At 49.6% G+C, this 19,640-nt stretch overlaps 1 protein-coding gene and 1 long non-coding RNA gene across 2 annotated transcripts in view; one reads left to right on the forward strand and one right to left on the reverse strand.

Moving 5' to 3' along the window:
- Nucleotides 1-1,075: 1,075 nt before the first annotated feature.
- On the reverse strand, nt 1,076-7,835 carry LOC125910838 (uncharacterized). The gene is made up of 3 exons (XR_007454189.1): nt 7,520-7,835; nt 7,256-7,367; nt 1,076-2,288 (listed from the first exon to the last, which is right to left on the reverse strand). It is a non-coding gene; the product is annotated as an uncharacterized LOC125910838 (long non-coding RNA).
- A 120-nt stretch (nt 7,836-7,955) lies between these two features.
- Nucleotides 7,956-19,640, forward strand: part of MTHFS (methenyltetrahydrofolate synthetase) — a 37,730-nt gene continuing 26,045 nt past the window's right edge. The window contains exons 1-2 of the mRNA XM_049614375.1: nt 7,956-8,116; nt 14,414-14,675. Coding sequence (XP_049470332.1) covers nt 7,997-8,116; nt 14,414-14,675 — 382 coding nt within the window. The 5' untranslated portion in view covers nt 7,956-7,996. The remainder of the gene's footprint in view (nt 8,117-14,413; nt 14,676-19,640) is intronic.

Consider the following 19,640-nt stretch of genomic DNA (forward strand, 5'->3'; position numbering starts at 1 on the left):
TGGATATTCTCTAGTTTGTAAAATTATTCTTTTTTTAAGTCTCTTTTTAATGTTTATTTTTGAGAGAGAGAGAGAGAGAGAGAGAGAGAGAGACAGAGAGTGTGCGGGGGAGGGGCAGAGAGCGAGGGAGACACAGAATCCGAAGCGGATTCCAGGCTCTGAGCTGTCAGCACAGAGCCCAACGTGGGGCTCGAACTCATGAGCCGCGAGATCATGACCTGAGCCGAAGTCGGACGCCCAACCGACTGAGCCCCCAGGCGCCCCTGTGAAATTATTGAACTATGGTTTGGTACTCTAGCTATGGTTTGAAGAACACGAGGGGTCTTTTCTCCTGACCTGGACGTCCATAAGCAGCTGGGATTTTACCAGAACCAACCAAATGCCTTCCCACTGAGTTGGCTCGTGACCCAGCCTCTGCTAACACATGCCCACCCAACGCCTGCTCCGTGCTGGGTCTGGGGCTGGACCCTGAGGATGCAGGCAAGTGTCCACACAGCCCCAGGCTGACAGAACACCGCCGGGACAGACACTGCTGGGACACACACTGCTGGGACAGGAGGGGGTAGCACTGGTTTCTGCCACGTACATGAGCTGGGGCAGGACACGTATGCTCTCCAAACCTGTTTCCTGTTCTGTAGCAACATCACAGTAATATCCCCGTCACACTCGGTAGGTCGAGCCCTCGCACGGTAGGTTCCAGAGGCGGCGCGGGAGGCGCTGGCCGTGGTTAGTGGTATTATTCCAGCTACAACGGCAGTTCTGCCATCTCCCAGACCAAGCAGTCCTGTATTAACCCTGAGAAGCTACCCGCATGGCCGTGCCACAGGGACCACTGAATAACCCGGCAGGGAGACAGGGAGGGAGGGTTTACGCCAACCGTCCAAGAGCACACAACCCAGAAAACCCTTCTCAGACACTCGTTTTCCAAAGTCCTCCCTGCCCCCCACCGTGGCTTCCAGGGACTTTCCTCCCTCTCTCTCCCCTCAAATGCAGGGAGGGGAACTAACTGTGTGAGCTCCCCAACCCTGTCTTTCCATGTGACTTACTGACCCCCCCCCTTCCCTCTGGGAAGCGACATAAAGTCCTCTGGCCATCTGACACAGACAGGTGAGGTAGGAGCCGTCTTTTTATTATTTTGGCTTTCACTCTATCACCCAAGTGGCTTCTCAAAGTATTTCTTCTTAAAAACACTAAAGTCATATGGTGCTTTCCTAGGACGAGTTGTGAGTTCTGGTGAATAAAAAGGACCACTGTGCACTCAGCTGCCCCCGGGGGGCTCCAGAAGCATGAACCGCTGAGCCAGAGAGGCTGAGCCAGGGAGTGGGAAGCTTCAGGGCTGTGCAGGTGCGGCCCAGGTAGCTGAGAGGAGCTGTGTTCCCATGACAGGTGTGCACCGAAGGAATTTTCTTTTTTTTTTTTTTTTTTAATTTTTTTTAATGTTTATTTATTTTTGAGACAGAGAGAGACAGAGCATGAACGGGGGAGGGTCAGAGAGAGGGAGACACAGAATCTGAAACAGGCTCCAGGCTCCGAGCTGTCAGCACAGAGCCCGACTCGGGGCTTGAACTCGCAGACCGCGAAATCGTGACCCGAGCCGAAGTCGGCCGCTTAACCGACTGAGCCACCCAGGCGCCCCCACCGAAGGAATTTTCAAGAGGGACAGTGATGGGGTGAGAAGGTTTTCCTTCCGAGGAAGCCGTGTTTGGCAGTGCTGTGACCAGGCGGGAGGAGAGTTTGATCGCTGGGAGATCAGTTAGGGCCTGATGCAACAGGCGGTTAGTAATGTTTGTTGACTTACACTTGGGTCAAATAAAATTTCCACTGTTTTCACAGGATGATCTCTCCCATCGCAGGCTTGCACGAAGTTTACTTATTTAACAGGTTTTTTTTTTTTTTTACCTTTTCTTTTGAATTTTAATCTTACGGAAATTCATAAAAATAGACTTCCCATACACTCTGAGTCCAACTTCCAATAACAACATCGTCAATGTAATGGGCAATTATCCAAAGAGAGAAACGCACACCGATACCCCACCATTAACTAATGTACGAACCTTACCTGAATCCACCAGTTTTCCCATTAACGTCCGTTCTCTGGTCCCGAAGCTGACCCAGGAGAGCCAACTGTATTGAACTGTCCTGTTGTGTCTCCTCACTCTCCTCCAATCCCGTCTTTCTTGGTCTTTCGTGACCTTGAGACTCGTGAAGACCACCAGTCAGGTGTGTGCTAGAACGTCTCTCAATTTGGGTGTGATGTCTTTCTCATGATTGAGGTTTTCCTGATTTTCCTGTTGGGAGGAAATACCACGTGAATGGAGTTGTGTCCTTTCAGTGTGTCCTCGGAGGGGCCACATGTTCTTGTCACATGTTAACCTGTACTGTCTTGTGGGGAGATGGTTCAAGACCACAGAGATGTTCTTTTGGTTTCTTATTCTCTTGCCCACTGGTTTTAAGCCCGTTAATGGTCCTTGCCTGCTGATTAGAAGGGCAGTGTTTGCCTAACGGTGATTCTCCGTTTCCATAGTTCCTTTCACATTTATTAATGAGAGCTCTAGGATAAGGGGTTATGCCTCTGTTTTGTTGTCGTTATGGATCAGTATTCATTTATCAATCACGAGGCACTTACGGATATTTATGTTATTCCATGGGTTATAAAGTAAGACTATTTTTTTGTTGCTCAAACTGTCCCAGCTTTGCCCACTGGGAACCCCCATTTGGGTCCCGGCTCCCCTCCTGACCTGCTCCCTTCCATTGTGGTCACCCCCTTACTCTGTGGCACCACTAAATCTTCTAGGTCCACCTTGGTCCTGCCTCAGCTCTGGAAGCCCTATTTTTTGTTGTTGGACAATGACATTTGGAAACCAGGATCTGGATGCTAGATTTCACTGCTATGGAGGGTCATTGCTTCCAGGTCTGCTCAGGAACAGGACTAGGAAACATAAGCATATGTATCTAACCCACATCTCTATTTCTGTGTCTATGCATTTCTGTATCTACTTAAAATCGCGAATTTACATGGACACTTCCAATTCCAACCCAACACAACAAGGTTCATTCCAACCTTCCCTCATTCCTTATTTGTTACTTATTTTTCGGGATAGGGAGAAACTGGGACTCTCATCATCTACAATGCGTTTACTTATTTTGTTCAATTCTAGAACACAGATAAAGCAGTTTCACAATTACTAATTTATAACCCTTTGAAAAACAAATGTCTTAACTAGAGTGGCCATATTTGTGTGAAGCTATTTTTGTCGTTAGTCTTACAGAAAATCAAAATGCTGTTTCCACAGTTACTTAAGTTAGTTCTTTTCTTCTCCAGCATTCGTTGTAATTGTTAATCGTGTACAATGCACTTCAGTTTCCGTGTGCCGGCTTGCCCTGTTCCTGCTGTACGAACGGGTGCGTGTGTGTATGCAGACGTGGTCAGCATGGTTCGGAGGGTCAGAGCTACACAGACAGGTGTCATCAAAGGAACATCCCCTCCCCCCTCTCCCCCACCGTCCTCACCCATTCCCTACAGGTACCCAAGCTTGGTTTCTGGTTTATGTTTATTTCATTTTTTGTCTTTCAGAAATGAGCAGATTATGTGTACGTACTTTTTTTTATATTGTTTTTTATTTTAAGGACATGTAATTGACATTAAATTCACCCTTTTAAAACGTCCAGTCTATTTGGTTTTAGCACATTCACAGTGTTTTGCAACTATGACCTCCATCTAATGTTAGAACATTGTCATCGCCCCCAAAAGAAACCCTGCCCTCCTTCCCTCGCAGCCCCAGGCAGACACTCATCTATGTGCTGTCTCTGTAGATTTGACTGTTGTGGATATTTCATGTAAATGGGATCACACAGTGTGTGGCCTTTTGTGTCTGGCCTTTTACTGAGGTCCATCCGTGTTGTCGTGTCTCATATTCCCGTTACTGTGAGGGTTCCTTTCTTCACACCCTCACCAACACTTCCGTTCTCGGTTATAGCCCCCCTAGTGGGTGTGAAATGGTATCTCTTCTCTGTTTTGTTTGCATTTCTCTAATGACTAATGCTGCTGAAATCTTTTCATGCGCTTATCAGACATTAATCTTATGTGGAGAAATGTCTATTTAAGTCTTTGCCCATTCTTACATTAGATTATCTTTATTGATGAGCTGTTAAGAGTTCTTCATGTATTCTGGATTCAACTCCCTTATCATATACATGATTTGTTAGTCCTCCCAATCTATATTTTTTTCATTTTCTTGATGATGTGCTTTTGACATACTGATGTTTTCAATTTGGATGAAGTCCAATTTACTTCTCTTTTGTTGCTTGTGTGTTTGGTGTCAAAACTAAGAAACCACTGCCTAATCCACAGTGATAAAGGTTTGTGCCCATGTTTTCTTCTAAGAGTTTTGTTTCAGCACTTACTTTTAGGCTTTTGATCTACTTTGAGTTAAACTTTGATTATGGCGTTAGGTAAAAGCCCAACTTCCTTGTTTTCCACATTCCAGCACCATGTTTCTGGGAATAGACTATTCTTTCTCTGTTGGATCATCTTGGCATTCTTTTCCAGGACAATCAATTCACCATAAATGTGGACATGTATTTCTGGGCTCTGAATTCTGTCATTTACCTATCTTTCTTTCCTTATGCCAGGACCACAATGTCTTGATTACCGTAGCTTTGTAGTAACTTTTCAAGTTGGGTAGTGTGAGTTTTCCAACTATGTTCACTTTTTTCAAGACTGTTTTGATTATTCTGGACTCCTTGCATTTTCACAAGAATTTTAGAATCAGCTTATTGATTTCTGCAAAAAAACCAAGTCTGATAGATATTGCATTGACTCTATAGATCAATTTGGGGAGCAGTGCTATCTTAACAATATTAAGCCTTCCAATTCATGAACGTGGGATGTCCTTTAACTTATACTTGTTTTCTTTCAACAATGTCACGTGGTTTTCAAAACTCTGACACTTGTTAAATTTATTCCTGAATATTTTTTTGATACTATTGCAAATGAAATTGTTTTTTATATTTCAGACTATTTATGTTATTATAAAAATCTTAGGGTTCTCTAGAGAAAGTGAATCAATAAGAGAGATATTTTTATTATGTATACCTTATATCTTGTTATATATACCTAATCTATTATATATACTTGACATTAAATGCATCATGAAATATACATATGCATCTCTTTATATTATCTCCCGTTGTATATATGAATACATAGTTGACCATTAAACAATACAGGCATGAGCTGTGTGGGTCCACTTACACATGGATTTTTTTTTGATACAGTCCAGTACAATAAATGTATTTTCTCTTATGATTTTAATAATTCTTTTCTCTTACTTTATTGTAAGAATTCAGTATGTAATACATGTAACATACAAACTAGGTGTTCATAACTGTGTATATGATCCGTAAAGCTTTCATCAATGGTAGGCTATTAGTAGTTAAGTTTTCAGACAGTCAACTGTGTGGCGATCAGTGCCCCTAATCCCCATGTTGTTTGAGGTTCAGCTGTATATGTAGCACAACAGAACCAAAAGAAGATATCTATTTAAAAAATGTTTTTAGTTTATTTATTTATTTTGAGAGAGAGAGAACACAAGCAGGGAGGGACAGAGAGATGGGGGAAAAAAGAATCTCAAGCAGGTTCCATGCTGTCAGCACAGAGCCCAATGTGGGGCTCAAACTCATGAACTGTGAGATCGTGAGCTGAGCTGAAATCAAGAATCAGACGTTCAACTGACTAAGCCACCCAGGTCCCTCAGGAGATATCTACTTATAACATGATTTATGATAAAGAATTGACTCGTGTGATTATGGAGGTCAGCAAGTCCAAAATCTCCAGAGCCACGGTCCCAATCTGAATCCAAAGGCTAGGAGCTGCTGTAGAACTGGAAGAGCCAGCAATACATCTAGTATGAAGGGTGTCAGGCTGGAAGAGGTGTGCTTGTATATTGGTCTTGTATCCTGCAACTTTGCTGGGCTCCACTTTATTCGTCCTAACGAACGAGTTAGATCCCTTAGGACGTCGGTATATGAGGTCATGGCATATGCAGAGACAGTTTTACTTCTTTCTTTCCAGTCTGGGTGCCTGTTATTTGTTTTTCTGGTTTAACTGCCCTGTAACCCAAACTTTTTTTTTTTTTTTTTTTTTTTAATTAAGAGAAATTAACCCTTGGTCTGTGGTTTATGTTGCAAGGATCTTCTCTCAGTTTGTCAGTTGTCTTTTAATTTTGTGTATGGCTTTTTATGCTACGAAAAATTATAAGAAACTGTCATATAGTTATGTCTCAATCTTCTCTTTTATTGGCTTTGGATTTTGAGTCACAGTGAGGATGCCTTTCCCTAAACGGTGGTTGAAGACGAATTGTCCTTTTCTTCTACTACTGGTATAGTCCCAGTTTCCACACTTGGTCCTTAATCCATGTGGTTTTTCTTATGTATGGTGTGAGGTACGGACATGATTTTATCTTTCAAAAAATGGCTGTTCAGCTGTTCTAGCACCATTTACTAAGATCATGCTTGCCCCAGTGATTTGAGATATCATCTTTGCCATACTCTAAACTTCCATATGGCTTCAGGTCATTTCTGTTGTGTGGTCTACTGTGGGTTTAAGCAGCAGTACCCTCCTGTTTTAATTATAGAGGCTTTATAGTATGTTTCAAGGTTTGGAAGGTCCAGTTCCCCAAGGGCCTTTCATTTTCAGTGTTTTCCTAGCTATTCTATTCTATTCTATTCTATTCTATTCATTTTTTAAAAGTAGGCTTCATGCCTAGCACAGAGCCCAATGTGGGGCTTGAACTCACAACCCTGAGATCAAGACCTGAGCTGAGATCTAGAGCCGGATGCTTAACTCAGAGTCACCCAGGGGCCCCTTTCTGGCTGTTCTTGAATGCTTGTTTTTCTGGATGAACTTTAGAAAAGTTGATTAACACAAAATTTACTAAAATTTCTCTACACTTCCAATTATTTTACAGTTCAATGTCTTTATCCGTTAAATTAGCCCTGTCACCTTTTCAAGGGCCCTCTGATGTCAACGTGTGAGGGCAAGAGTCTCTCTCCACACCTACTTACTCCCTTGAATTACCCTCTTCTCGCTTCCCACTGCTGGTAAACGCTCTGCGAGCAAAGAAAACTCGGGTGTCTCCGTCTCCTCCGTGTTTGCTCCTGTAGGAACAGCGCTTTCACAGGAGGAGCGGGCACCAGGCGTCCCACAGTGAAAATACTGCTGGACCTTGAACGTGTCGCGAATAGGGTAACTTACTCTGGTCCCTGAGTTCTCCAGAGGTGAACACGCTGATCTGGTGTGGGAAAGTCAGCCGACGCATCAACGGCCCGTCCTACCCCTCGGTAATAAACCGCCTTCCTCCGACCCACTGGAAACGAAAACGGTGTAAAATGCTTTTGCCAACAACAAATAATTGTCCCTTTAACCAGCAGGACTGCGCATCCTGCGTACTTCTCACCGGCCCGCCTGGGCGCTCTTTTCGGGCCCCACACAGCCCCTCGCGACGCAAGGTTCACTCACCAGGATCTAGGCTGGCGCTAGGGTCTGACTGTGCCCCTCTCCCCGAGCCCACGATGGGCCAGGGCCGCGCGGGCAGCCGGGGCCACGCGGCCACTCGCTCTCGGCCAAGGAGGGCGGAGGAGCCGCCTCCCCAGAGCCGCGCTGAGCCCGGACAACAGCCGCCCTCCAGCGACCCTGCTCCGGAGCCCGCAGCGAGCCCAGACCCCCCCCCCCGCCCCCCGCCCCGGGCTGCACCGATCCGTCCCGGGGGCTGCACCGAGCCCGGACCCTCCCTTGGACTGCGTCGTGCTCGGAGCCTCACCCCGGTGCCCCGCAGACCTCGGACCCCACCCCCACCCCCCGGGTCCCCGCCGAGCCCGGACCCTCCCCTTGGCAGCGCAGAGCCCGGGTACGGGCGGGAGGCTGGAGGCGGGCTGGGGGCGGGGCTCCGACGACCCGGAAGCGGGGACGAGCACAGGGGCGGGGCTGGTCCGAGAGATGGCGGCGGCGACGGCCGTGAGCAGCGCCAAGCGGAGCCTGCGGGCCGAGCTGAAGCAGCGTCTGCGGGCGATGAGCGCCGAGGAGCGGCTGCGTCAGTCCCAACTCTTGGCCCAGAAGGTGCGAGACCGCGGGGACCGCCAGCACTGCGGGCCGCTCCACTCACGGAACGGCCCTGCGCCTCTGGGCTGGCGGCTCTGCGCAGGCGCAGGCCCCGGCGCGCGCACGTCGGCACGGGCGCGCGTGCGCCCCCGCAGGTGCCATAAGGACCCTTCCCCCCCTCCCAGGCGCAAGCACGTCCCCTCCGCGGGTGCCGGGGCCATCCCCCGGGCGCGCGCACGTCCCCCTCACGTGCCGTCAGGACGATCCCGGGCGCGCGCACGCCCCCACAAGCCAGGAAGATCCCGGGCGCGCGCACGTTTCTCCGGGGGCGCGCACGACCCTCCGACCGGGCCCCTCACTAAGAGGGGGTCCCGGGCCGAGGAGGGCCAGGGTGGAGGTGGATGGCGGCCCGCCGAGGTGAGAGCAGGGTGGAAGCAGGAAGTTCTGGCGGGCTGAGCGGTGGGCGCGGAGCAAGGGGGTCCCCGCGAGTGGCCGGGAGCCGTGGACGCGCAGCGGGAGTCCAGCCGCTTCAGGGACGCGGGCGGAGAAGCGCGTGGCCGCTTCCGACGGGCGTCCGGTGCCCTGTCCCCGCGCGCTGCCCCGGGGTCGGGGAGGCGGGGCGGGTCCGCGCGTCCAGACGGGTCCGCCCCCCGCCTCCCTCCCTGGTTCTGACGGGCGCCCGAGCTCCCTGCGAGCGGCAGGCGGTCCCTCCTGGAGGTGCCTGCAGCGAGCTGCGCCGCCAGAGTTCCTTCATCGCCCTGCCCGCTCTGTCAGCCACCTATTCCTTACGTGCAAGGTCCCCTTGGGTTAGTGGAGCAAAGCAAGCCCCCCCCCCCTCCCCATCTCCTTGCACGTAGGTGTGCGGGGCTGGGGTGTCCTGGCGCACCGAGGTGTCCGAGCTGCTACCTACGAGAGGCGCTGGCGGGTGCCCTGTGCGCGCAGACGGGTACGGGAGCCCAGCCTCGCTCGCAGGTGCCCGATCTTAGCGGGTTAGCTTGCGCGTGGGAACGCACGCTGTGGTCCGCACTTTCCAGTGTGCGGGGTTGCAGGGATGAAAACCGTCTGGTCGTTGCTCTGAAGGAGAGTCTGCAAGAGGCAACAGACTCGTGAATAAAGACTCGCAGTGCTCCCAGATGCGTGATGTCGAAACTCGGGGGAGGGGCTGTGCTGTAGGAAGATGTTTGAGATGCACTTGTTAGTCCAAGATGACTTTTGTCAGGGGAAGGGAAGATGGCACGTGCAGGAGTATTTTGGTAAGAGAGGGAAGGGCACAATTGGACCCGGCCTTTGGAGCGCCACAGATCTGGATTTAATCTGGCCCCACCGTATTTTAGCCGTATGGGGCCGTGGCCAAGTCTCCTAGTCTTTCCCAGGGTCTGGTTCCTTACCCATTAAAGGGATGACGTCATCCTTGTAGGCCTGTTGTAAATGTTTAAACAGGTGTGTAAAGGGTACATTCAGTGCTTCACATGTTTGTTTTGTTTGTTTTTGAAAGACCTTATTTTATTTCTTTGAGGAGAGGAAGAATCTCAAGCAGGCTCCTCGCGGGGCTTGATCCCACAACCACAACAAGATCACGGCCTGAACTGAAATCAAGGGTCAGCCACCCAACCGAGCCACCCAAGCACCCCTAAAGATTTTATTTTTGAGTCATCCCTACACCCATGGTGGGTCTGGAACTCACGGCGCCGAGCTCCACCAGCTGAGCCAGCCAGGCTCCCCAACACATGTGTTTGATAGATCCTTTAGGAAAAGCACATTGGCAGCATTTGGGAGACCGGAGTCAGTGCAGTGAGAATCAGCAGGACCTGGGAACTGGTCGGATGAAGGGTAGCACTGGAAAAGGAGGGCAGTCACCTGTGGTTTCAGAATTCAGAGATAGGGGTTTAACGTCACTCAGCACGAGGCACGTAGGAGTTGGTGCAGAATTTGGAGTGGCATGGGGAAAATAAAGTTCATTCTGTCTGCCTGTAGATTAGAGTTCATAAATTTTAGGTGGGAAGAGTAGCTCTACAGACGTAGAGCCAGTGACAGAAAAGGGTGACAACTGAGAACTGGCCTCAGAAGAAAGAAAAGTTGAAAAGCAGACCATGACCCTCAGTAATAAATACATTTTACCGCCTACAAATACACACATATATGAAATGTTTCACAGCCCAGTGTTTCACAATTGTTACTATACACTGTGAACTTTAATATACTCTATTTTATTTAAAAGTGCTGATTGTAAGTAACCTGCTATTGATTCTGTGACCAACCAATGGATCATGGCCGAAAACATCAATGTGCTGTGATGAGAACTGTGTTTGCTATAGTGCATGTTCAAGAAAGGTATTAAATGATGCCTTTCTCTCAACGATTTTCTTTTACAAGGCATATTTATTCTTAATGACACAGCACCTTTTTTATAATTTAGAAATTTATCGGAAAAGCAATGTATGGTAAAGAATTTCAACCTTACGCCATAGCTTGACTTCCCAACCAAATAAGATGAGGAAATTAGTGCCCTGTACTCACTTTGTCTTGTCCATCTGCCTCTTTCTTTCTTTCTTTCTTTCTTTCTTTCTTTCTTTCTTTCTTTCTCCCTTTCTCTTCCTTTCTCTTCTCGTCTCTTCTCTTCTCTTCTCTGAGAAAAAGAGCAAGAGAACACAAATGGGGGAGAGGGGAAGAGGGGAGAGGGAGAGAGAATCCCAAGCAGGCTCCACACTTCGTGCAGAGTATGATGTGGGGCTCAATCCCATGTCCCTGGGATCATGACCTGAGCTGAAGTCAAGAGTTGGTTGCTCAGCCAACTGAGCCACCCAGGAGCCCCATATCTGCTAATTTCTGACTCCTGTATCATTTTTCTTAAATTGTCAAGTTTCATAATATTTGTATTCTGTTTTATAATTACAGTGAGTCTACTGAGCATTTTCTGTGGCTGACTGCCAAATTTGGATTTTAAGTAAATAGTATTTACGATATTTCAGTTATATATGTGGTATTCACTGTAGAACCGAGTTGTATGGTTGTATGAAAAGGATATATAATTCTGTCATGAGATATGTGTGGCTAGGTGGAGAATGTTTCAAGTGTCATTACCAAATCCTTTCTCTTTTGTTATGCTCTAAAATTGCTCAAAATCATGACATGCTTTAGTCTGTTCCTATTTGGAGTATACATTTCTAATTTACCTCTTTTTTTCAAGGAGTTTTTGATTGCCTTTAATTTTCCTTTTTGGCAAAACAAGAATATGCCTTTATCTTGTTAGTAGATTCTTTTTCATTTTGTCTGTTAAAAGAAATCCATTTTCTTGAAAGCACTCTATAGCCCCCTGTTCCCTCTGGTCTAGCCCATTGCATAGCCATTATCCTGGGGTTTCTCTTACTCTACTTCTGAGTTAGAGCTGTTGCTTGAACCCATTGTTTTCTTGTTGGATTCCTTCCTTCCTTCCTTCCTTCCCATCTTATTAGAGTATATTCTCAAGTAATTTTTTTGTTTGTTTTAGAAAATATCTAAGGGCGTAAACTTTTAAAGACTTTATACATTAGAAAATGTCTTTACCCTCATATTTGATTGATGGTTTGAATTTCAAGTTTAAAAATATTTTTCCTTGTTCTGCTCATCACCCATGACCTCCATTCATTCTGAAGACTGGTATCTTTATCTTTTGTATCTTAGATTATTTCTTTTTCTTTGTGCCTTTCTACAATTACTGTTAATCAAATAGTAAAAGTCATATGTCAGCTTTCTGTGTTTCTTAAACAGATTTTTCTTTTACTTTCCTCATTTCTTTGCCTTTTTCTCCCACTTTAAGGCTTTCTCCTGAATTTTTTTTAAAAAAATGCTTACTTATTTATTTTCAGAGAGAGAGTGTGAGTGAAGAGTGGGGGAGAGGCAGAGAGAGAGGGAGAGAGAAACCCAAGCAGGCTCTGTGCTGATGCGGGGCTCTAACTCATGAACCGTGAGGTCATGACTTAAGTTGAAACCAAGAGTTGGACACTTAACCTACTAAGCCACCCAGGCGCCCCTCTCCTGAATTTTTAAATTTTGGTGTTCTTAATTTTAATTTTCTTTCTTTTTTATTTTTTTTAACGTTTATTTATTTTTGAGACACAGAGAGACAGAGCCTGAACAGGGGAGGAGCAGAGAGAGAGGGAGACACAGAATCTGAAACAGGCCCCAGGCTCTGAGCCGTCAGCACAGAGCCCGATGCGGGGCTCGAACTCACAGACCGTGAGATCATGACCTGAGCCGAAGTCAGACACTTAACCGACCAAGCCACCCAGGCACCCCTTAATTTTAATTTTCAAGTATTATTTCTTAATCTCTGATTGCTTTCTTTCCATAGCTGTCTGTTGTTATTTTATAGATGCAACTATCTTCTTGAATTTGTCTGAGATAACTAATTAGAATTAAAAAATTCCCCATTCTCTGAATTATCTCAGTTTCCTGCTGGATCATCTCCACCTCCTTAGTCCTTCTATTTTGTGTTTTAGCTTCCTAGGATGTTTGATGAATCTTTATTGTGGGTGCGTGTTTATGAGTGAGGGCATGACAGCTCCTGGGTCTCTCCTTTGCCTTTTGTGGTCACTTTGGGAGGAGTGGGTCCTGCCTGACCTATGGCCACGTCCTCTGAGTGCTGTGTCTGTTGCTGTTTGTGTAAATAGCGCCCATGTGCACCGTCTCACAGAAATTAGTCCAGTCTCCGTTCTCTTGTTCTCAGTGTTATAATGGCTTTCTCTTTTTGTGCTTTTTTACTGTCCAATAAATGAGATTTTTAAAAGCAAGAAAGATAAATGTATATGCACAGTCTCACACTGAATTTTAACCGATGTTTATTTCTGCTTAATCAGCTTGTGATGTTTTATATTCTCTTTAAAGAGAACATGAGGGGTCCCTGGGTGGCTCAGTCGGTTAAGCGTCCGACGTCAGCTCAGGTCATGATCTCATGGTCCATGAGTTCGAGCCCCGCGTCGGGCTCTGTGCTGACAGCTCAGAGCCTGGAGCCTGCTTTGGATTCTGTGTCTCCCTCTCTCTGTGACCCTCCCCCATTCATGCTCTGCCTCTCTCTGTCTCAAAAATAAATAAACATTAAAAAAAAAATAAAGAGAACACGATAGACCTTGACTTTCTCAGAAACGACTCACGTGCCAGAAGCCTCAGGTCTGCCCATGATCTGGGTTTCACATTTGTTTTGTTTTGTTTTGCCTTATTTTAGCCTCACGACAGCTTTGTGACTTCTCGGAGATGGAGTGAACTTCCTTCCTTGACACCGGTCTGCTGTGCTCCATCTACTGAATTTCTATGTGCTCCTTTCTGTTAGGAATAACTCGACTTTCTGTGCCTGTCTGTTTCTGCCAGTCATGTTGATAGGCCTCGGGGGCAGTATCTTTTCCTTCTGAGCTCGGAGGAACAGAAAAGGAAGGGAACAAGAGCAAAAGGGGAGCCAGGAGCTAACTTCCGAGTCTGGGGCAGTTCTGAGATTGTAACTGTTGTGTGGCTGGCACAGCTCTGCCCTCTCTGCCCGATACACCATTAAACTGAGCAGGAAGGAGCAGGAAGGCGTTCTCTGACTCGGGGCCGCCTTCGCACAACTTGGCACTTGTTTCTGGAAGGACTTCACCTCTCCAGGATCCGCCCCCCATCTCTGTGCCACTTTAACACCCATGTGAACAGAAGAGGTGTAGGTGATGGGACGGAGGTGGACAGAGCTGAGAGAATTACAGGGCGTGTCCTCTGCTCCCAGGAGCCTGCGGACTGGTTAGAATACCACCGATTAGTAACCAATCCGATCCTACATAACTGTTAGGTTGTACGTGAACTTTGAAGTGTCGTAAGTGCTCTGCAGAAGTCAGGAGAAGCGAGGGCTTGAGTTGGCTTAAATGGGCAGAATTTTGGAGGGGAGAAGCCTGGCTGTCCAGGCAGTCGTGGGAGCCGAGGTTCAGAGTTAACCCCAGGCAGAGCTTGGGATGACCGGAGGTGGCCGCAGCAGGTGGCTGGAGGCCAAGCCCGGAATTTTCCGCACAGACAGCAGGGCCCACGGCGACTCTGTAATGAGTTTTCAGTCCTAGAGGAGGCGGGCCAGAGAGGCCAGAGCCGTCAGAGAGGTGGTTGCCGTCTCAGAACCAAGCGCTAGGCTTCAGGATGCAGCACTGTCTGACCCCCCTCCACCTCTCTGTGTTCTTTTGCGGCCTTGGGTTTGGGTAGTTGAAGAAGCTGGAGAAGTGCAAGCTCAGAGAGAAGGGGGCACGTGCAAAATGTATCGGGGGAGCCGCTGGATTTTACAAGTGTAATCTTGGAGGAAAAGGGTAATTGTCATCATTTCCCATTTAGGTGATAGCTCACAGTCAGTATCAGAAGTCGAAAAGAATCTCCATCTTTCTGAGCATGCAAGACGAAGTCGAGACAGAAGAGATCATCAGGGACATTTTCCGGCAAGGGAAGACCTGCTTCGTCCCACGGTACCAGTTCCAGAACAACCACATGGACATGCTGAGACTGACGTCCCCCGACGAAATTTCGTTACTTCCCAGGACGTCCTGGAATATCCTTCAGCCTGGAGAGGATGAGGTCCGGGAGGAAGCCTTGTCCACAGGCGAGTGTTAATGGTATTGGGACTGGCACGTGAGGGTGCTGTGGGACTGTGGCCCACCGGTCACGTGTGGGTCACTGGGGGTCGATTTTCTTACCGGGATGAGCCCTGTGGTGCTTACATTCCAAGACACCCCCGTTAGCTGGCTTAGGGTGAGATGCCCTCTAAGCCGTCAGGTGCCAGCCGTGAGAGGAGTGCGGTTGCCTCTTCTCAGACTCTTGCCCTTGTGGGTTGAATTAGACATTGTCCCCGAGTAAGGTGATCGTTTCCCGTGATTTCCGTGATGGGCTGTGAATTAATGGGCGCATTTCCATTAACGCTAGAAGCTTTCACCTCTCCAGGCAGCTGCCTTGTGGACATCGCCTCTTGGATGTCACGTGGGCCTCTCAAACACAGCCTCTTCCAGACGCAGTCACGTTCCCTCAACCCCTTCCGCCGTGTGTCTCTCTGGGCGTGGCACCGGCCGCGCTACCGTCAGCCACCCAGCTGACCGCACAGGGGTCTCAAGGTCAGCCTTGCTTGCTCTCTCTCACGCCTGTCATGCGGTCTGGCGCCGAGTCCCCACGATCGTACCTGCTGTATCGAACAAGCCGCTGCCCCCCCCGCCCGCCGCGGACCGCCGCCAGGATGTCCCAGCCACTGGCTTGTCGCGATGGCCTCCTCGCTGCTCTTTCTCGCCATGCAGTGTATCCTCTCCTCCCCTGTCGGTCCACTCTCTGCACAGTAAGTGAAGCAAGACTCCCGAAACGCAGATCTGACCGCTTCTGTCCCCTGGGTAAAGTCTCTCGGTGACTTCTGCTGCCCGCCCTTTCGTGGAAGGGAACGCCCCTCAACGAGGCTCTTCCCGATGTACCCTGCGCTGCCGTCGTTTTCACCTCTTTCTCCTCCCGCCTGCGTAAGCCACGTTCCGGCCCCTCTGAGTGTCTCTGCCTCCCGTCCCCACTCTGCCTTCTCTACCACAGGACCTTTACACATGCTCTTCCCTTCCCACAGCCACTCGGGAGATTTAATCATTAGGAAGCAGCCAAAGAGCTAAAGACAAAACGAGCTAAGAGTCCTAGTTTGTAACACCGAGGCTCAAACCTTTCTTCAAGGTATATTTTTAAGACTTCAGTGGTTGGAAGGAAACCCAAAGCAGCGTTATGCCCTTGCCTCTCAATTTCTGTTCTCTTCCAATGTAACCCCGTAACCTACAAAATCAATAAGATGGGGCGGGAGGGGGTTGAGCCAGGGCTCGTGGTATTCGGGGGGTTCCCTACTCTGCTTCCTTAGCCTCCCCCTTGTTGTCCAGTCCTGCCCTTTGCCAGACATTTAGGCACCAAGGGTGCACTCAGACCACCTCCCTGCTGGCCCTGCACAGTAGAGCAGACGAGTGCCAACATTATCAGACTCTCGTGTTTTTAAGGGGAAAGCTTGCAAGCATTTTAAGACCGTGAGACGATCAGGGGGTGCGGTATATCTTGGGGGCGGCCCAGGCATAGAAGATGAGGCCCTGACGTTGCTCAGACTTAATGCAGCCGTGTCTCCAGACTCGCAGGCTTGAGGGTGGGACCCAGGACAGTCCACTTCCGTCTGACTCTGTGTTAACTGCTCCTCCAGTGCTCACATCACCTCCGTAACGCCCCTGCTGAAATTCCGGAGGCCGAGCCCACCGTCTTTGCTCTGTCCATTCTGCGGTGCGTTCCTTAGGCTGAGCTAAAATGCATCAGCCTGAACTTCTATGCTTTTGTTCTATTTCTACGTAAGTACAGCGGCTGGAAAAGTAAGGACGAAGCGTGATCTTTCCTCCTAATTTAGTTGCACTTCCTGGTTAGATAAACTCAGGCCAAGTAAGTGAGCTAACTCATTATGTATGGTTTTTAGCACGTGGCTCGCATGATTTGGCACGTGGACAGAGTTACTCGTTTTACTATCAACTCATTGCTGGCCAAGGATATAGCATTTTGGTAATTTCTAGCAAATGTTTCCTGAGCATCTGTGTTGTGTGAGACACTGTTAGGTCTCCAGAGACGAGGTCCTGGACTTCAGGGGGCTCACACTCTAACTGGGGAGACAGCAAGTGTATGTACGTAGAAAAATACCCCAGCCTGCAGTGTATGTCAGATCCAAGCGTCAAATGCAAAGGTACAGAACGTTACGAATGTAGACATTCAGGGCTTGGCTCTGAGTAGAAGGAAGCCTACCCAAGACACTTCACTTTTTCCTCCTCCGTGGCGTTTCCACGCCGTGGTTGTGGGACCAGCTGCTCCCCCCTGTGGGTTCTTGGCAGGTACTTGCAGTCTGGGTTGCAAGGGGATAGGGGATTACGTCTGGTTTCTTGAACTGCCGCCTGGGAGGGGAGGCTCTTCGCTGCTGTCGGGAGAGGTGTTTGAGCAGGCAGCCTCTGCCTTTTGTTATCTGCCCGCGTCGCACTCTGGACGCGGGTGTCCCCGGTATCAGCCGCTAACAACGGGCCAGCTTTGGGGGAAGTACAAATCTCGCTTCACAGCGCGTGGGACGAGCTGATTAGAGCTCAGACCGCCGTCCCGCCGTAGCTCCCGTAGCCGGTTTATCTTTCGGGTTTGCTCGAGTCACCGCCGCTTAGAAAGGAGTGACCTGAGCAAAGGTCCACCTGGGGTTTGCTACCTAACAAAATAGCAGATTGCTAAGTGGAGTAGAGGGGCCGCCTCTCTGCTGAACTTCTCCTCAGAGTGAGGGCTGCTCAGGCAACTAGATTAGCCAGGAGTCTTTCCACGGAGAGTACGTGATCTGAGTCAACCTGGCTTAACGGAAAAGGGGATTTTATTGGCTCAGAGACTGAGAAATCCACAGAAGGGCGAGCTTTTGATACACTAGACCGAGTGATTAGGGTCAACTCTGGCTCTGCTGTGTGACTCTGCTGTCATCGTGTGTTCCAGTTGCTACATGGTGGCCCGTGGTGGCCTATGGTGGCCCGTGGCAGCTTTGGGTTCCACAGCACACTTGCTGTTAGCACTCACGGAAGAAAGGAGCAAGTTTGCCAGTAAAATCCTGGTCTTATGCTCGCTGACCCAGGTTGGGTCAGATGGCCTTTCCCAAATCGGTCACCGTGGCCGGGGACATGGACTGGGCCAGCTCCCTCATGCCCTCCCGGTGCCATTTCCTGCGACCGGGGAGAAGGACGTGCTGCCCGGTAGGGGGTGCTGTGCTAACCACTGAGCTGACGTGACAGTTGGGTGGGTGACCCCCTACTGGGAAGAGTAGTGCGGTTTGAGAGCAAGGGGAGCAGGGGCCGGAGCATCCACGTTCACTGCCACAGGCACTGCTGTCTTTCCTGAAATCTGCAGAGGACAGCGTGTGCCGTGTCCTCACTGTCGGCCTTCGTGTTTTATTTCTGATCTTTCCAGAGGCTCTGTGTGTGGGTGCCGAGTCCTCACGGAACGATCACAAAGAAGACTTTCCATCCCAACCCAAACCCTCCACGGTAGTGGCGTGGGACCCTGCCGGGGACACGGTCTTGAGCGTGTGGCCTGCGGCTTCCAGCTGGGTTGTTCGTGCTCTGTGCTTCCGGGCGGGCTATGGCTGCTTTGCTGAAAGTAACGCCCGTGAAACCGACCTCGTTTCTTTCTTTAATAGGGTTGCACGGCCTCTGAAAGAATGTGGTAAGGAGAGTGGGTTTGAATTTCATCGAGGCGTCTGACTGAGTCATGATGTCCTTGAGGACAAGCTGGCTAAATTCAGACGGATGATAGTACTCTATTCAGAAAATACGTATTGAGCGCCTGGTCTGTGTGGGTGTGATGGGGGCACAGCAGGGAACGGGGCGGACCTGTCCCCACCTCTGGGGAGCCAGCAGCTGTCCTCGCCACAGCGGGGTCGTGCTGGCCTCTCACCGGGCTCTCTGTCCCTCTCAGCTCCCCCACTGTCCCCGAACTTGAGCATTTGCATAAGTTCCTTCTGATCATTCCCGCTGTGCTTTTCACATTTCTGGGAGAAGCCGGTTTGTGGACGTAGGATGCTCCTGGTCTGTTTTGCACCCTCCCAGGTGTTCAGATAGCGCCAGAGTTTCCTGTGCAGTTTTTCACCACCTGTTTCTGATTCTAGTTTGGGGGAATCTTCTGTCCACCGTTTTGAGTCTTCATTTCAGTTCCTTTGGAATAAATTTCGAATTGGTTCCTGGACATATTAATTTTCCTAAAATACCTTTGGGGATAGGTCACCTGCCCTGTTCACACCTCTTCCCCGGATGCTGGACGGGCCTGAGCTCCCGAGCAGACCACGGTTCCTGCCAGCTAGTTCTGGCCAGAGGAAGGGACGTCGGGTAGAATTTGAATATTCAGGCCACCCGCTGGGCCTTACCTGCCCTCCCACCTTGACCCCGGCTTCTCTCTGCCACTCCTCTGCTTTGGCCGGAGCGTCTGCTGGAAGCCAGCCTTTCCCAGCGGTCAGACCACAGGTTGGAGTCCGATAAACCGGGTGTGCGTTCTAATCTGGCTGCTTGCTGACTGTGACTGGAAAGGTGGCTCGCGTCCTTTGAGCTCCAGTCTTCTCCTCCACAGACGGATGTCGCGGAGCCGCTTCCGCGAGATGGCGTCAGTCGGTGCCACTGATCTCGCTGCCGGTGACCCGTCGTCCGCAGGCACGCCGCGCGCGTCACCGTGACACCCGCGTCCGCTGTGTTTCCGGGCTGGAATGTCTTCCGTGTTTGTTCCTTCAAGGCCGTGTCTTTTAGTCTAGTGCTTACGCTCCCTGCCTTTGGAGGCAGACTGATCCGAGTTGGAATCTAGGCTTGACCATGTAGGAAGTTACCTGCCTCTCAAAGCACGTGTTTTTTTCATGCGACAGTTGCGGGAGGGGGGATGTGACGATGTGCAGGAAGTGCCTCGTGCAGCCCCTCGCGAGGGGGTCCCCAGACGTGGCAGTTACGATTCCAGAGCTCAGCTACCTTTCCACACCTCCCCCGGCTGCCCCCCGATACCCAGTCCCCTTCTCTAATTCCCACTCACCTGG

Source organism: Panthera uncia (assembly GCF_023721935.1).
Source record: "Panthera uncia isolate 11264 chromosome B3 unlocalized genomic scaffold, Puncia_PCG_1.0 HiC_scaffold_2, whole genome shotgun sequence".
Lineage (NCBI taxonomy): Eukaryota > Metazoa > Chordata > Mammalia > Carnivora > Felidae > Panthera > Panthera uncia.